We start from the raw sequence: 17,087 nt of genomic DNA on the forward strand, positions 1-17,087 counted from the left end.
GCATTTGAATAGTCCGACGCGGAATGAAAAACAGAATATAACACAATAACAGAAACTAATGTAAAGAGCTAAAGTTATTACATGGGAAAAGGTATATACCAATACCAGGAAGCAGTCGAAGGATACTCCGTACAGTCGTCACAAGTAATATCACTTTGCACAGTGGAGCTCGCACCGAGGAACGGAAGACCATGCGCCAGATGTCTGCCTCGCTCAGGCTTTGGACAGCTAGGGTCTGGGTTACAAAGTCTCATCGTTGTCGTTCTCTAGTGATCCGGTGGAGTAGAGTGCAATGGTGATCTTTTGGTGGAAAAGATTTCTTCCGGGGCAGCGTAGAAGATTTCACCCGCCAAAAGAGATGAATATTGACGAATCGGGGGGATAGACTAGTCTCAGGTTAATATTCATGATGATGGGGATACTCGACTCGTCCTCGTCTAAGCCAGCAATGGCAGCTGAATCCCTGTATGGTTGAGTCGGACGCTGATATCTCTTACTTAGAGCGTGTGTGCGTAGGTGTGTGTACGAGGTGTACGAGGTGTACGAGGTGTAAGCATGCTAATCTGTAGGGCCAGATTTTAGTATGCAAGATCATGGTACTTCATGGGCAGCAGCACGCGAACGTGGATATTGGCCATGTCAGTTTCCCAAAGTCATAGAGTTGAGAGCGGAAGAAATTCGTGGGATCTGATGGACTTCGCAAGTCTTGCCTAAAGTACATGCTGTAGGCTGGACTGCCAGGTGCATAAGAATGTCATGATTGCAGCCTCTCTCCAGCAGCTTTGCCTGGCGATACCGAAGCCTCTCCGGCATTGGCTTCAATCCAAGCCCCAGAACGCCGTGGATGCCGCCTGAGAGATGTACATCGCCATCAGAAAAGCTTCATGCTCCTGTCACGCCAAACTGTTCTCTATGCTCTTCCTACCTGTAAGCAAGATTCAACTGAACTTCCACCTGTTCCCGCAGGCCATGCATTCACAAAACGTCGTCATCGGTTCATCAGCCGATCTCGTTTGCGCCTGAGAATAGCTGACCTTCTTCTGCCCACACTTTCCACACTGCAGTGACGTCGAGACGGATTTCTGTTCTTGTGGGACCATAGCGTTGTTCATATTCTCCTTGGCGATTGCAGCATCGTTCGCTATTTGTTGCTTACTCTTAAGCTCTTCATGCGTCATCACCACCAATCGCGCAGGACTAATCTCTCCTGACAGCACTCTGATTTTCAGCTCTGGATTCGACTTGTTCCTCAGATTCTGGTACAGCGATCGAATCTTGTCTCGGTACGCTCCCGCAGTGCTGTCACCTTTCGCCCCAGGTAGATCAAGAGCAGCCTGCTCAATAGCTTTGGCGCTCTCTAGAATTTGCTTCGAAGGGTGGGTAGAATTTTGGCATAGTCCATCATACATAAGACCTATGCAGTTGTTACGAGCCGCATCACTTGTCAAATCGTCGCGTGAGATCTTGTCGGTCCTCCACGTTCGCTTATCTGGTGGGACCGTTGACTCGGCTTTTGGTGCAGGTGCAGGCTTCGAAGGTGCGGGAGACGCAGTGCCATTGGCTCGTGCATTGGGTGTTCCCGAACCAGAATTTCCTCCATTAGCCAGCTTTTGCTCCTGTACTTGATGCCTCCATTTGCTAACAATTTCCGATGCGAGTTTGGCCACTTCCGGTGCTCGATGGTGTTTGCATCGGTTCACGGTCTTGCCGATCTGGGTCGACCGAAGCAGTTCCTCCGTGGGACGCACACCTTTCTGGAGTTCTTTCAGTAGCGAGACGATGTTGGCTGCTGGCACAGATGTTTGGAGAGCTTTCTGAAGCGTAGAACCTCGCTCGGCAACTTCTCTCTTGTCCAGCGCCATATTGTGTTTCTGGTGAGAGGGGCGACGGGCGAAGCGAAGTGGAGAGTGGTGGTAGGAGCGCGCAGATGGGTAGCAACTGGGGATGTGCCTGCTTTTGCACTGGTAGATGTGGCGATAGCAGCTGAGAAGAAAGAGATCAGTATCTATGATGGCAAAGTTGAGTTAACATTATGCAAGATATTTGAAGGGGCGCAATTATTTGCGACTCTCCAAAGCCAGCCTGACCCGGCTCTCTGAAGGCACTGAGCAAACATGATGGCAAATAGGTCGATGTAGCATAGTTGCACACCTCAGAGACCTTCAAAGTGACTTGGATGCCATCCCAGCGATGGTTCGTAAACCGCCGCTGCACTAATCATACCACAACTCCTTGCTTTCCCAGCAAGGGCATAGGCTCAGAAATCCATCTTGCCGGCACAGGCTGAGAATATGGGCCAGATTGGAGCGATGACATTGGCGCAAGCTGACCTTCAACTCTCCCGAGGCTGTGGCTAAGATTTTGAAGGTTCACGCGCCCGTAAGGATGTAGAGCAGGGAAATGCGCAACATGCAACAGCGGAGCTCACCTTTTGCGATAGAGTGGTTGACGGCTGAGACGGGATGAGGTTTGTGGTAGAGGGGTAGTGATGGGCAGGAGCAGTAGTTAGAGTTAAGAAGCAGCATACGTCCTCCGTACAGCCAGAAAGATTGTTGTCTCCCAGTTCGACTGCAGTTCGCGGGGAACAATCTGGATTCTGGAATGAAACTGCGCACAGACCACAAATTACATACATACGTAGTACAGTCGATTCACCCTTCCCCTTCAAGTTGGAGAAGATGAGAACAGCTGGACCGGCTGGTAAATACAATGACCGGGCAACAAACCGCCATGGCTACATATACAAACAGAGGAAGATGCTACCCCCACCATCCAAGAAACAAACGCCTGGGCTGCATTTCTCACGCTCAAATCTGCAGTCATGCTCTAAAGGCAGCGGTCAAAGGCTGCTTCAGTATTCCAGACACACCTCCTGTCCCTGCACCCTGCCGATCACAATGCCAGCAGCATACTTGGGGATCACTTCATCATCGTGAAGCATGGCAAATTCTGCGCAATTGTTAGCTGAGTCGTATGAACCTTGTTCAGCAGACGTGGATGCTTACCTTCCGAAGCATCCTTGCCCATGTGACTGAACAGCGCTTGTGGCCCACCTGGATGCTCATCTAGCCAGTTGGTCACATCCAACACCACACCCTTGACAGCGATCCACAGATCGTCCTTCTTGTTGTGTTGGGCCACTTCATCCAGACTGAACTCCTTCTCGGGGACCTTGAAGTTGGAGATGTCGTTGGTGTCCTTCTGCTTGCCAGGATCTTCATTCTTCCCATTCATAACAGGTGCTGCGGACTTCTGAGCCTGCGAGGTAGTCTTCTCGTCGCCGACCGAAGGCGTGGAGTCGGCAACAGCTCCCTTCCCCCATTCAACCGAGATCTTGCCTGGTGTAGACGGATCAATATGCAGCGAGATCTGGCCGAGACGGTGTTGTGCCGATGACACACCACCTGTCAGCACCTTCTGGAAGAGATACTGAGAAGCTGAATTGCCCGCAACACGTCCATACACAACGCAGCCCAAGAGTGACGAACCTCCCAGTCGGTTAGCCCCATGAACACCACCAGCAAGTTCACCGCACGCGTAGAGACCCTCAAACGGTTTGTGCTCTCCGTTCAAAACTTCGGCCTTGTCATTGATTTCAATTCCTCCCATAGTGAAATGCAACACAGGCTCCATCAGGGCAACATGGAAAGTGTCGTTGATGTCAAAGGGAAGGTTATGGAAGTATTTCTTTCCAAAAGGATCCTTGCGTTTTCCGTCCGCAATCTCGTTGTATTCATTAAACGTCTTAGACAGGGCATCTTCACCACAGCCGATTTCCTTGGCCAACTCTGCGCCGGACATCTTCTTCATGAGTCCTCGTCCCGAATAATGTCTGGTGTGGAAGTCCAAGACGTTGGATGCTTTCGAGTTCAGAACAAGGCGAATCGGCCATCTCTTAGCTTCCTTCTCCTTCCACATCTCTCCAGACACGTAATCTCGGTGACCAAGCTCGTCAGAGAAACGCTGGCCTTTTGAGTTGAGAAGTAGCCCACCCTCGCCACGAAGAGCTTCAGCAGCCAAAAACTTCCATTTTGAGTCGGGATCCTTGGGATCCACAAGCCCAGTAGGGTGAACTTGCACCTTGTCCATATCGATATCGTTTGCGCCGATAGCCATCAGCATTTTGTGCCCATCGCCTGTAGCGTGTGTACCATTGGTGGACGAAAGGTGGAAGGTATCCGGCCTCCATTTCTTCAACAGTGATGTTTCACCAAAATCAGCAGCATAGCCACCTGTTGCGAGCACAACAATGCCCTCAACGGTATGTGACTCTCCCCCAAATTCATAAGTGCAGCCTGTGACAGTATTGCCCTCCTTGTTGAGTGATGTAACCTTGGCTTTCTTGATAACTTGGACTCGGTCAGGATCAGACTCTACCAGCTCCTCCAGCCGCTGCATAAGAGCATATGTGATAGCCATTCCAGGAAATTTGGCATCATGACCACGATGGGTTCGAGGAAAGCTGTGACCACTATAGATCCAGTTAGCCACATGAGCAGGACACTGTCTGATACGGCAGAAAGGCGTACCCTAATCGCGAAACGAGGGTCAAATCTAAGTTGAAAACATCTTGTAGCCATTCCACAGCTGACGCAGACTGGTATGTGAGGACTTTGATAAGGTCTGGGCGGGCCTTGTCACGCGCAGACTTTAGAGTATCCTCGTAGAACTGCTTGACACTGTCGCCAATCTTCGCGTCCACCTGGGTTCTGGTAAGGGCGCCATTGATACCGGAAGTGGCCTTGGTCGAGTTGCCACCAAAGAAATCTAAAGGCAGGACATGAGCACTTATCCCAGGCCATAGATATGGTTAATCCTCACTGTTCTTGTCAAGCAACAACACGTTGCCGCCATTGAGGTAGATGGTGTGCGCTGCACTTAAGCCAGAGACTAGAGAGTTGTCAGTTCACATCCGCAGGCACGGTAACTGGAAGCACATACGGCCACCTCCCACCACAATGACTCGTGGAGCGGGCATTCTTTTTTGTTTACAATGAGGTAGAGCTGAGCAAGAGTGTTGGAAGGGAGGATTGCACAAAGAAGAGAAGTAGAAGCGATTGCTCGCAAGATGTAGCAGGGGAACCTAGGGCAGGTGATTCGGAGATGCAACTTGTCTGAAATGCACCATTCCCCAATGCGCGGGGAGACCTGAGCCTCGGTCCTCCGGTCTTTTCTCAGATGAAGGCTGAGCAAAATCGGGTGCTGTGATTGGTCAATAATCACGTGAGCTGAACAAAGAGTCCCCCCAGCGGGGCTGCATGATTTCTCCCAAGATTCCCGCTTTTCACATGCTCGGTCTTCATTCCGACCCCACGGGCATGTGAAGGCTGAAATAGGCTGTCCTGACCAAGAATCCGGGGTAAGTCCAGCCCTAGGCCAATTTCTGGTCACTGAATGGTATTCATTTCAGAGGCCACCATCAGATCCCGACTACTGCCAATGAAGCAAGTGTGTACATATACTCGTCATTGAGTTGTGGTGAGAATCTGGTGCTACCAGTTGAACTCCCAATGCTTGAATGGAAGTTGAATTGTACAGCCTAGGAACGACAACGCCAATCGCTAGATAAATGCAATGATCCGTCCGATGCAATTCCGTACCAGAGCATACCTGGTGCCCCGTGGACACACATATCCCCTTTCTCGTACCAACATCTTCACTTCCTGCTCTCCATATTGATCCCTGTCGGTGGTCCATCATTGAATTTCCAAACCCACTAGTCAAGGGCAGCAACATAGCTGTTCGTACCCAGACCGCAGATGACGGCCTCGGCTCTATCGCTTAGATAGCTGTGGTGCCTGAATGGTTCTCTTGCGTGCACATTGCTGGAATGTATTTCTATAAAAGGTATCTGTACACCAACCAAGGCATCTCTAATCGCCACGGACGTATGAGTAAATGCACCGGGGTTGATGATGATGCCAGACAGTTTCGCCTCCAAAGCCAGGTGAATCCGCTCGATGATCACAACTTCATGATTCGATTGGAAGTCCTTCAATTCGATGCTATCAACCTGCGCTTGGTCTGATAACGCTGATGTGATCTGAGGCAAGGTCGTTGACTCATATATGTGTCGTTCCCGAGTGCCGAGAAGGTTCAGGTTTGGCCCGTTGACGAGGAGGAGTTTCTTTTGCCCAGAGGATTCCATAGTGATCGCAAGGAGAAAGAGCCAGATTTGAAGGAGAATCTACTCGAGGTGATAGAGGATGCGCTGGACAGATTCGATGGTATTGGTATTGAGCCAGTCTTGCCTGCGGTAGAGTCCTTTGGCGGTGTGTAGAAAGCGGTCAGACGGATGGTTTGGTAACGCATCTTTCACGGACAGTGTTTGTAAAGGTACTTCTGTATAGAATCCGCAGAATACACAGCGATCAACTTAGTGGATGAGACAATTCGGAGATGGTCTACTATTTAATAGGCATTATGATGCTGGGGCAGAACAGGGGCACATGTCTTACCACAGTGCCTTCCGGCCCTTCCCTCAGCTGGAGATGGCAGCCTTGGCAAATGTGCTTGATTGGACTGGAAGGCTTCGACCGGCTTTTTCATTCTGTGGTCAGGGTGCCTATTTCCATGTCTCATTATTATAGTCACAGGGCCTCGGGGGTACCGCCCGTGGTACACCACTCTCTCGGCCCACGCTGGCCGAATTTGTATCATCACTCATGAACAAGCAAAACCATAGTTGAAACTGGGACTTCATTAGTGGCAATGCAAAATAGTGGCCCAGAAGAACTGAAGCAGATCTATCAATTTGCTGTTCAACTAGGAAGAGATGATGGGGAGATCTTGTTAGACGGCATCAGGAAAGGAAGGTAGGGATGCACAAGCATTGCCAAAGACGTCGCAAAGGTCAATGCTGTTGATATCGTGACACAGACTGATACTGGAACCTGAGCTTTGCTACTCCGGGTATCGCTTGATTGAAAAGCTGAATCCATGTCAGATGTGGAGGCATTCATCCATTCCTCTATTACAGAGCAATATCCTGACCCCAAGTTCATTGGAGAGGAGACCTACAGTAAAGGGTCCTCCAAGGAGTACCTGATCAAGCATGATGAGCCGACCTGGGTGGTTGATCCGTCAGACGGCACTGTAAATTTCACTAATGCATTTCCAAGGTTCTGCGTCAGTATCGCGCTGGCCACCAAGGGAAATCGATTGTGGGTGTCATCTTTGCACCTCTGCTCAATCAGTTGTGCTCAGCATTCCAATTTACTGCGTCGACTTCGCTTTTATCCCGATTGACCATGTAGATGGGTGGGCATTCTAGAAAATGCTGAAAAGCATATATAGCAGTTCTGCTTGTTCCGCCTCCACCAATCACAAGGCCAGGCCTTCCTCTATATATTGCGAGATCTGGCACATTTGCGGAAAACCCTTTACGGACGCCGACATAATCCGTATTTGTCCCACAGAATCTCCTGCTCCCATCTGGATTCGCCTTGAGGAACATAGTGTTGATGGCCCCAATTGCTTCGCCTTCAGGGGTGAGCTCGTCAAGATGTGGAATGATTGCCATCTTATAAGCCATGCTGGTCGCAGCACCCATGATCTTAGGCTCGCACCTCATTAGGGCAACAAAACAGTGTAGATCCTTGGTCTCGTAGAACAGTTCGGCCCAATTCTTTCCAAGATTTGAACATATGGTATAATGTTAAGAGAGGTGATAGAGAAAACGGGTTTGGAAGGGAGGGATGTGCCATCTCGCTGATTGCACCATCAATCGATATGTACTGAAGTCGAGTCTGTATGCACGAATCCTCCACAAAAGCGACATGAAAGATTGTCCCTTTACCCCACGTATCACGATTGTCAAGGTCAAACAAAGATGCAGACGGGCAACTCCAGAGCCAACGAATAGAGCCGGAGAACGGAGCCATCCTTCTGAAAAGGGTTTCCAACAAGAGAAGACGCGTTTCCCCTCCACGTGGCGAGACGTCAACTGCTTTCCCAGTCGAATCCAACTACCATTGACAAGCAGTGCGTAAGGAGTGGAAGCAGACGCGGAGGTCTCGCATATCCTGACAGTCACTCAGGGCTGTATCTTTGTCCCACTTGCGATCAGTCGCGTGGATCCGGCAAAGAGAAGCTGGGAAGCACGTCTATCTCTTAGCATTGGTTTGGGGATCAAATCTTTTCCGCCAGCGGCTGGAGAAATATCGGCAACAATTACCGTTGCAGGTACTCGGTGCTATGAACAGCTTACCGGAGTAAACGTGTAATGGATCGAATGATCCGCCGGGTTTTGCATCGTCGAATCACCCTTTTGCACAAGAAGTAATATCAAGTCCGCTATTGCGGCCGAGGACCGCAACGAGTGGCGTGCATGCGTCCCCGGACGGCTCTGGTTAGCTCTATCAAGCCATGACTGGTAGGGACGGATACATAACTATCAAACTACTGAGAGCCGTCTTGGGTGCCTGTGGCAGCTTCATCGTACCCAGGTACTCGAGCGCGGCGCGCGATTTCAATGCTGGCTCGATTCTGATTGCTGATCTTCGGAGGAGGAAAACTAGGCAAGAGTCTTCATGCTTCCTGGGCATCTTGTTGCCTCCATCATGGGTGATTGTTGCCAAGATCCACAACTTGCCGATATTCGATGTACCTCAAATTGGATAACTGCAACCTACTCGAGTTACCATCCAACACTCTCAGGCAATGTTGGATACTGGTCATTCGCTGACAAAGATTGCAATATCTGCGAAGCTTCCACGTGCGGGTCCGTCTCTGCGAAATGGTTGGGAAAGAAACCAGGCGGAGGCCAGAGATTCGTGGCGTTATCATCGAGTAAGGATGGATCAAACGCCACCAGCCTATCCGGATCGTTGCAGAAAGCTTGAAATGTAGAGTCGTCGGCAAACCCGAATTCCCTCAGTCCTTGCTCGCGACTGTTAGTCCATTCTGTAGTGTCTAAATGTGCTAAATCGTGGAAAATGGCATCAACGTCGTCACCTTGAAAGCTGGGAGACGTTTGTGGGGTTTGTGGCATCGCTAAACCTGCAGGCATGCTCCTGTTGCTAGGCGTAGGAGTAGCGGCCTTCATTTCTGTCATCATCATATCGAAGGAGGCAGGCAGCTGATCTCTGGTTGACGTGACTGCTGACGAGCTAGTGCCCTCCCAGAAGTTTAAATTAGGCTGCGCGATAATACTGGACGCCGCACGAGGAGTGACAAGCTTATCAATTGGAGCTGACATGGATGTAGGTGTCAGTCCCATTTCATTGCGCCGGAATGTGGCATGTGTGGTGGGTATTGTGAGAGATCGTTCTCCTTGGCGGTCTCCATCTGCCAGGGTATCGCTAAGCGAGTTGAACACTGGCCAGAGAGTCTTGAGGGCATGGACATGCTCATCCATCTTGTGTACCCAAGCTGTGAATGTAGGCAGCCCGGCTGTGTCACTGAAATCTGATCGAGCCAAAGTAGCTCCATCAACTGAAAGACGCAAGGTGTACTCCAGGAAAGGTGGTAAGACCACAAGCCCGACTGACTGAGCGTGTTGAGTCAGCAGCACCAGTATCTCGCAAGCATTTCTTGCAAAAGCGTCCGAAGGCCTTTGCTCGACTGTGCTTCGAGCGTGGAAGTTCACCGCCAATTGAGCAGCAAAATATGTCAAAGCCAAGTATGTGCTGTGTGGTGGTCCATGGGGTAAAGAAGAACTGGTGGACTGGTCGATAAATGGCAATTTCTTGAACAGGCTGTCCAGGTTTTCTGATTGCTGCTGGCAAAAGCTTCGCCGCTCCATGCCAGAAGAAGTGCTGCAGAGGATGTCACTCAATATTGCACAAACATCACACAACCTATTGAAGCAGCTGATCGTGAAAGCAGGTCCACGAGCATTTCCTTGCGGCGGTACACTGCCCATAGAATTCGTCCAAGGATCCCATTCTTCGAGACCATCTTCTTCGAGGTGGCCAAGTGGCTCTATATCCTCCCGGCGCATATGAGGTCGTCTTTCTAGGCGAGCTGATACCAGTGTATCTAGTATGAAACATCCGAACAGAACATGCTTGCCCCTTCCATGGACCTGAACAACATTGATGTCCATGGCAATCCGTACAGCGTGGCCGACGATGATCCAAGCCTTGTTCCAATGAGACCCGATACTGTTCAAGGCAACTAGCAGTAGAGCTTGAACATGTCCTATCTCGAAGATACCGCTCTCGAGGGGTGGTATCCACTTCATGGCTGCTATCAACATTCCTGCGGGTCCCACTTCGCCGGATGGGCGAATTTCAGACGAGATGTGTACGTATTGCTGGTCCGCGTATGCTAGCACAGCCCAGAGTATCGCGAGATCTGCTGACGATATGGACTCGGGTCGCCGTTGACCGGAAGAGCAAGAGTAGGAGGTCCGGAGGATGTGATGACGCTCAAGTATTGGGAACCAGCAATGTGTATGTGAGAAATAGAGGTCCAGGAGAGCGGGAGTCCTGGCTGGAAAGGACACAACGCTTTCAGAGGGCGTCGGGCCGTCACTTCTACCATCGATGATCGACACTTGTGCTCTTGACGTGGTAGAAATGCCTAGTGGCTGAACGGCGTACTCTAGCGTGCGATGAAAGGTAGTCTCGAGTATTCCTTCAGAAGTACTCTCTTCTCTCTCACGTTTTCTTTTCCCAGCCGATTCATTGGCAGTGGCTTCCAGTTTTGATAGAAGTGCCTCGAGCTCACGCAGAACGGAAGAGCCTTTCCACGATGCGTGTAATTCTTCCCCGGCAGTCTCATGGTTCCATAAGCTTTCGACCTCATCCTGGTGTCGCAATAGATCGACCACAACTTCTTCTAATCCATTGATCTTGCCCAAGCAGAGCGCCCATAGTTTCTCCAATCCCCGGACATAGCCCTCCGGTAGTCCTCTCTTTTTCGTACTGGGGTCATAGGAGCAGGCATGTCCAATAGCAATGCAGACCGAGCAGCTGGGGCGCCTACCATCACACTCCGACCATCAGAGTCATAGTGGACAGCGGCAGGAATACTCACCTTGTCTTTCTTTGTCCGGCAACGATCACAAGCTCTAGAAACCCTCGTGCGTGCTTTCTTCGAATTTAAGCCGTTCCTCTTGCCTTGAGCACTGTCATTTGCATCATCCGAATCCATCACCACAGTCAAGGTGGCCCGGACAATGGCCGTCAACGTCTTTCATGGTGAGATTCCAATGTCCTACTTGGAGTACAAGCCGCAGACAGCCTCGAGCCGCCGCTTGCACGAAGTGGAGAGATTTCAATGACCGTCAACACTTTGAATTCACATGGCGCCGAATGCGAGTTGGTAGACCGGAGAACACACGTGACTAGCTGCGTTCTGAACGTAGTAGGTAGTACGTAGTAAGCCCTGGGATGCCTCCCCTCGGCTCGCCTATCCCCACCAGGGGATCGGGTGGGGGGATGTGGAGAAGAGGCTTTGCTCTTTTGAGACAGCGGCAAAAGATATTCCCACAGTCAAAAGATATTTCTTGGCATGGACAGGCCTCGACCGTGTTCAACCTTGACCGACGGATGCCCAATGTCTGACGGACGGCATAGACGAGTACCTGTGAAACATCGTTATCATCCGAGAAAGAGAAACAGACAATGCTACCACCTGAACTACCTTTTGTAATGTGGCCGTGCTCTTGGTTTGCAATCATGTTAGGAAAACTGGGTGGTGGCCGTCAGAGGCTTAAAGTCTGAGTCAGCCACGTAGTTTATGCATCGAAACTCGCAGTATGGAGATTGGGTCAATCCTGAATCGGCAGTCTGGCCTGGATCGAGATCTTCTGCAGCGACGCTTCCCGGTTGTCAGTGCCCATAGTGCTCTAGGAACGCCTTTACCCCGTGTTGAAAAATCCAGTTCGAGAGAACAGAAATCACGAAGGCATTCACGGCCATCACTCTTAGAATACAGCAGAGATCCCCGCAGCAGGCTGGCATTGAAAGGCAGGATGCTAGGCTCAGGTGACAATGCTGCAACCGCAGGTCGGCCTCTGAGGACGTTCAGTCCTAATGCTTCATTGGTTCTGGTTGGCATTCGTGGTTGCGGCAAACGGTCTCTGGGTTTTATTGCGGCCACTGCCTTAGGTCGGAGGTTCGTTACAGAAGACCACTTCTTCCAGGAGCTTACAGGGCTGTCTCGTCAGGACTACCTCAGACACCACGGGAATCAAGAGTTTCACAAACGTGATATCGAAGTATCGAGGCGAATGCTGAACGAAAACAGAACGAAGTGTGTCATCGAATGCGGGCTAGGGAGTCTCACCACCAGGGTTCAGCAACACTTAAAAGAATATTCAATGACGAATCCAGTAGTCTATCTGGTGCGTGATATGGCTGTGATCCACCAGCTCCTGAAACTCGAAGATCGTGCAGCACGGTTGCTGGAAAACGGTGATCCCACACATCGGAACTGCTCGAACTTCGAATTCTACAATCTCGAAGACGATACGAAACATGAAAAAGCTGCAGGAGCAGTCCTTGATCGTCGCTCTCCAACCTACGCTTTCAAGCTGAAAGATGTGAAAGAGGATTTTACCTACTTCGTGCGTTTCATTACTGGTGCCAGCACGTATAAATCGAGCTATGATTCACCATTTTCCCTGCTTGAGATGCCAGTAGACCTTCGGCTTTTTACACACGCGGTATACCTCCGCTTCTCGGAGCTTGAAGAAGGTCTGGTCGATCTTGGCCAGCTCGAATCCGCAGGTGATGCAATCGAGCTCTGCGTCGACCAGTGGACAACAGAAACGCTGAAGAGTATGAGTCGGCGTGTTGCCGAGATCAGACGACAGATGGGTGTTGCAATCATCATCTCCGTTGACCGTCAGGTGATCACCAGTGCTGAAACCTGCACCAAGGTGCTTGAGCATGGGTTCAGGCTCGGTGTGGAATTCGTCAACGTCGATTTAGCATCGAATGATAGCTTCATTACAAGATTGGTGGCAAGCAAAGGATTTACAAGACTCATTGGTAGCTCCGTTGAGCTCGGCCATCAATCTCCGAGGTGGGACGATGAGACATGGTTTGCCCGCTTTGAGCGAGCGGAAATGCTTGGCTGTGACATTGTTCGCCTACTGAAAGAGGCAACGACTCGGGAAGACAATGAAATCCTGAGGCGGTTCACAGAAGCAATCAGGAGCCGAAATGGCATGTCTCCAGCTCTGATTGCCTATAACGTTGGTGCTCTTGGCCGAACATCCCAGCTTTTCAATCCAATCCTTACCGCTGTCACACACCCGGCCATTCAAAGAAAGGTCCACGGCTCATCTGATGTACCAACTATCACATCTCGAGATGCTGTTCAAGCATTGTTTCAGAGCTTCGTTCTGGACCCTCTTCATTTCTACATCCTCGGAGCAAACGTATCTTATAGTCTTTCTCCAGCTATGCATAATGCAGCATATCGATACCTAGGCATGAATCATGACTACCAAACACGAGTCATGTCTTCGCTTGTAGAGCTCGACACTCTGTCCCAAGATCCACATTTCGGTGGAGCCAGTATAGTACAACCGTGGAAGGTGATCCTCGTTGATCAGCTAGCATCAAAGTCTCGTCATGCTGAAGCCATCGGGGCAGTGAATACGCTCTTACCTCTCCGCGCGCAAGCAGACGGAACCATTTTCTCACTACAGAATCAAGCTAGCCAGAGAAATCGTGCCGGAAGAGTCGCAGCGTGGTACGGCGATAACACGGACTGGATCGGAATCATGGTCTGCCTGAATCGAAATATATCTCCTCGAAATGTTATCAGACCCCTCAAAACCACTGGCCTTGTGATTGGCGCTGGTGGAATGGCACGTGCTGCAATCTATGCCATGCTTCGTCTCGGTTGTCGAAAGATAATCGTTCATAATCGAACGGTGGGAAATGCTCACATAGTCGCTCAGCACTTCAATTCTTGGGTATCATCCGCAAATAGCGGTCAGCCAGGCGAACAAGTTGTCTCCGTCCTTCCCTCTCGACACGACCCATGGCCAGCAAACTTTGCTCCACCCACTCTAATTGTCTCCTGCGTCCCTACGCATAGCATTAACAATCAGCCTCCAGCCAACTTTGAAATGCCTGAGCAGTGGTTGCAGTCTTCGTCTGGAGGAGTGGTGATGGAAATGGCATACAATCCTCTTATCACACCATTGCTCAGGCAGATTGGGCGCTTCAGAAACAGGACCGGTAGACCATGGGTTATCGTGGACGGTCTGGAGGTATTGCCAGAACAAGCTATCGCCCAGTTCGAGCTCATGACAGGACGGAAGGCACCACGCGGCGTCATGAGGAAGGAAGTCTTGCACAGAATTCGAGATGGCGATCGAGAAATCGGACCAAGCTGAAGCATATCTACCTCCCTAAGATGAAGAGCAGAACAATGACGAATTGCAATTGATAATTCGTTGGGCGGAACAATTTGCAAGAAAGCTGGCTTGCACTCAAGGACAGCATGAAAGGCGGGACTAAAAGAGATCCCTGGCCCACGAAGGTCACTCCCACGCCTCTTCGCAGTGAAGGGGACAATGTTTGATGTTCTTGGCAACGAATCCAAGATCTACAGAGCGCGGTCCGTGGCGATATGGGGAGAGCCTTGTTTTTTTATGACATTTAGGATGACATGATGAAGTAGATGTCGTTGATCTGTCAGATGAGGAAGGTGGGCGAGAGAATACAGACAACAGAACATGACACCACTCGTATCGTCTTGAGGTTTGGTGAGAAAATCTAGCACAAAAACCCTGGTATCCTGTCCACTTGACAAGCGAGGCTGGAGGGAGGGCGAGAGTGAGAAGACAGAGAAACCCTGGATGATAGAAGCTGTAGTATGGCTCTTTGTATAATTGAAGTTCATCAATAGGAATCAGTGCTTAGCAGAGCACGCAGAACAGATTCCACGGGTGTTACTGATGAAAGCGGCCGTCATATGGAAGGGCAACATCAGGATCCTACGTCTAGTAGCAAATTTCGCATCAACCTGAGCGGTCCCACCTCTCCACGCCCTCCTGCACAGCCTGAACGAGAAGTGGAAAACAAGCAGAACAGAAGGAGGAGTGGGACTCGTCAGACTGAGGCTCATCCGCGGGATGGAGTCTCTGGACAAGTTGTCCTCAAATGCTGGTCCGGCGAGAGCCGCCTTGGCCTTGGGGACTCGGTGACGTTGACCCTTGGCTCTTGGCTCTGGGTAACTAAATCAGAATCTCGGTTCTTAAAATGAGATCCGGAGCTGCTCAAATCCATCGTGTTGTTCTCGATCCTTTTGCTGGAGGTTCCATGCAGCCACTCCTTTCAATCATGCATCATACTGTGAACAGCGTTGTTCCTCATATCTGACCTGTTTTTTACCATGGTATATTCAAAAGATACCGAGCTCTACCGTCGGGATGTCAAATCGCGTGGCCGTGAATTCACCGCCGAAGAGCGTGAGAAGCTCGTGAAACCATACCTTCCTCCTGTTCCTGAACTGTTAGCCCCTTCGAAAGTTTCTTCTCGGCATAGCGGAGTCAGAAAGGTCAAAAGGCGCAGACAGAAACCCATCCGTTCTTTTCTCAAGTCGAAGCTTCACGTTCTGCTCTACTTCGCTGTACACCTGGTCTTTGGCATATATCTGCGGCTGCGCCAGACGTACCATGCGGTAATTGACCGAGTACTTGCCCTTTTATATTACCATCACCGAACACCCGAGCTCATCCAGAAAGACGTCAAAAACCTGTCCCGACTGCCCGAGCACTTGAGTGTCGTTCTCACTTTGAAGGGCGAGGAGGATGGGGGACTGGAATCATTGATGGAAGATGTTGCTGAGCTGAGCGCCTGGTGTGCCAGCATAGGGATCCCACTACTGAGCATCTACGAAAGAAGCGGTATGCACAGTCCAGACAACAAGGCCTTCCCACGGCTTCTAATGCAAGATCAGGTATCCTGAAATCTAACATGCGTTCCCTGCATTCCTTGGTCTTTCAAAGACTATCCTCTTACTTCGGCGCGTCACAAACACCATCCTTTCGCCTTCACGCGCCAAGCTATCCCTCCTATCCGCCTTCCGCCACAACCACACCTGCCCTACTCCCCACCACCAGCACCGAAACCACCTCCCCCCCCACCCAATCTCAAAGAAGAAGAAACATCGAAGTCCTTCTCCTCTCCTCCACCGACGGCCGCGACACTCTCGTGGACCTGACCCGCACACTGGCCGAAATGTCTCAATCTCACAAACTCCACCCACGGGATATAACGCAAGATCTCATCGACGCCGAACTTTCGGCCACAACCTCCATCTCACTCTCACCTCCTTACCAACTAGCCTCTCAAACACAAACGCCAACCACGCCCAAAAACCAAGACACAATAACAACAATGAGTAAAGAGCCAGACCTCCTCATAATCTTCGGCCCATACGTAAAACTCGACGGATACCCGCCCTGGCAGGTGCGTCTGACCGAAATTTTCTGCGTCGGGGAATCAGGGGGTGGGAATAGTGGGAGGAGTGGTGGGAGAGTTGAATATCAGGGCTTTCTAAGGGGACTTTGGATGTTTGCCGCGGCGGAGATGAGGTTCGGTCGGTAGATGACAATGACATCAAGGGTCTGAATAAAAACGAACTGGCCGTGAAAGGTGTGATGTGATGTGGTATAACCATAAATATCATGAGCTTTTTTAACGAGTCTTTCCCGCCATTCGCGTATATTGTCATTCCGCTCCGGAGTGCTCAAAGCAAGGAAGAGACTTTCTCTCCCCATCTGCTCATGGACGCATGAAATCGGATTGGAAACTCACTTAAGGTGCTGTATAATGATCGAGATTTCCCGATGACAGACAGTCACTACAGCAGTAAAAGCGAAACAGTGTTGATCGTCCGACCGTAAGCGTGTCTCTCAATTCCCATAATCCATCTATATTGTATGTAGTTATTGGATGATACACGAGAGCGCAAGAGAAAGAGAGACAGAAGTCCGCCTGAGCGATTTCCTCTTCTATATGGGAAAGAAGCGATACCCCTACATACGTAAAACGAAGCGTTTTTCATACCCTACATTCTAACCTTTCGCCGTGCCTCGAATACAATCGCGCGCGTTTTGGATGCGACTGATGAAAAGAAAATTACGGATTGCGGCTTTCGGACGGCTGGAA

General features: G+C 50.4%; 7 protein-coding genes across 7 annotated transcripts; 2 read left to right on the plus strand and 5 right to left on the minus strand.

The window, feature by feature from the left end:
* Positions 1 to 938: 938 nt before the first annotated feature.
* EPUS_00431 (uncharacterized protein) lies at positions 939 to 1,862 on the minus strand (the record flags this gene model as incomplete). Its single annotated transcript, XM_007806087.1, has 1 exon — positions 939 to 1,862. One exon carries the CDS (start codon positions 1,860 to 1,862, stop codon positions 939 to 941), a length of 924 nt encoding a protein of 307 aa, XP_007804278.1.
* Positions 1,863 to 2,851: 989 nt separating this feature from the next.
* EPUS_00432 (uncharacterized protein) lies at positions 2,852 to 4,978 on the minus strand (the record flags this gene model as incomplete). The annotated part of the gene is made up of 5 exons (XM_007806088.1): positions 2,852 to 2,949; positions 3,006 to 4,471; positions 4,530 to 4,767; positions 4,822 to 4,890; positions 4,942 to 4,978. The coding sequence occupies 5 exons, from the start codon at positions 4,976 to 4,978 to the stop codon at positions 2,852 to 2,854; spliced, it is 1,908 nt and encodes a 635-aa protein (XP_007804279.1).
* A 738-nt stretch (positions 4,979 to 5,716) lies between these two features.
* Positions 5,717 to 6,148, minus strand: EPUS_00433 (Catabolic 3-dehydroquinase; the record flags this gene model as incomplete). The annotated part of the gene is made up of 1 exon (XM_007806089.1): positions 5,717 to 6,148. One exon carries the CDS (start codon positions 6,146 to 6,148, stop codon positions 5,717 to 5,719), a length of 432 nt encoding a protein of 143 aa, XP_007804280.1.
* Positions 6,149 to 7,192: 1,044 nt separating this feature from the next.
* On the minus strand, positions 7,193 to 7,534 carry EPUS_00434 (uncharacterized protein; the record flags this gene model as incomplete). The annotated part of the gene is made up of 1 exon (XM_007806090.1): positions 7,193 to 7,534. One exon carries the CDS (start codon positions 7,532 to 7,534, stop codon positions 7,193 to 7,195), a length of 342 nt encoding a protein of 113 aa, XP_007804281.1.
* A 1,104-nt stretch (positions 7,535 to 8,638) lies between these two features.
* EPUS_00435 (uncharacterized protein) lies at positions 8,639 to 11,100 on the minus strand (the record flags this gene model as incomplete). The annotated part of the gene is made up of 2 exons (XM_007806091.1): positions 8,639 to 10,939; positions 10,984 to 11,100. The coding sequence occupies 2 exons, from the start codon at positions 11,098 to 11,100 to the stop codon at positions 8,639 to 8,641; spliced, it is 2,418 nt and encodes an 805-aa protein (XP_007804282.1).
* Positions 11,101 to 11,707: 607 nt separating this feature from the next.
* EPUS_00436 (uncharacterized protein) lies at positions 11,708 to 14,305 on the plus strand (the record flags this gene model as incomplete). Its single annotated transcript, XM_007806092.1, has 1 exon — positions 11,708 to 14,305. One exon carries the CDS (start codon positions 11,708 to 11,710, stop codon positions 14,303 to 14,305), a length of 2,598 nt encoding a protein of 865 aa, XP_007804283.1.
* Positions 14,306 to 15,306: 1,001 nt separating this feature from the next.
* Positions 15,307 to 16,523, plus strand: EPUS_00437 (uncharacterized protein; the record flags this gene model as incomplete). Its single annotated transcript, XM_007806093.1, has 2 exons — positions 15,307 to 15,820; positions 15,874 to 16,523. 2 exons carry the CDS (start codon positions 15,307 to 15,309, stop codon positions 16,521 to 16,523), a joined length of 1,164 nt encoding a protein of 387 aa, XP_007804284.1.
* Between the last annotated feature and the right edge of the window lie 564 nt (positions 16,524 to 17,087).

The sequence above is a fragment of the Endocarpon pusillum genome, assembly GCF_000464535.1.
Source record: "Endocarpon pusillum Z07020 unplaced genomic scaffold scaffold4993, whole genome shotgun sequence".
Lineage (NCBI taxonomy): Eukaryota > Fungi > Ascomycota > Eurotiomycetes > Verrucariales > Verrucariaceae > Endocarpon > Endocarpon pusillum.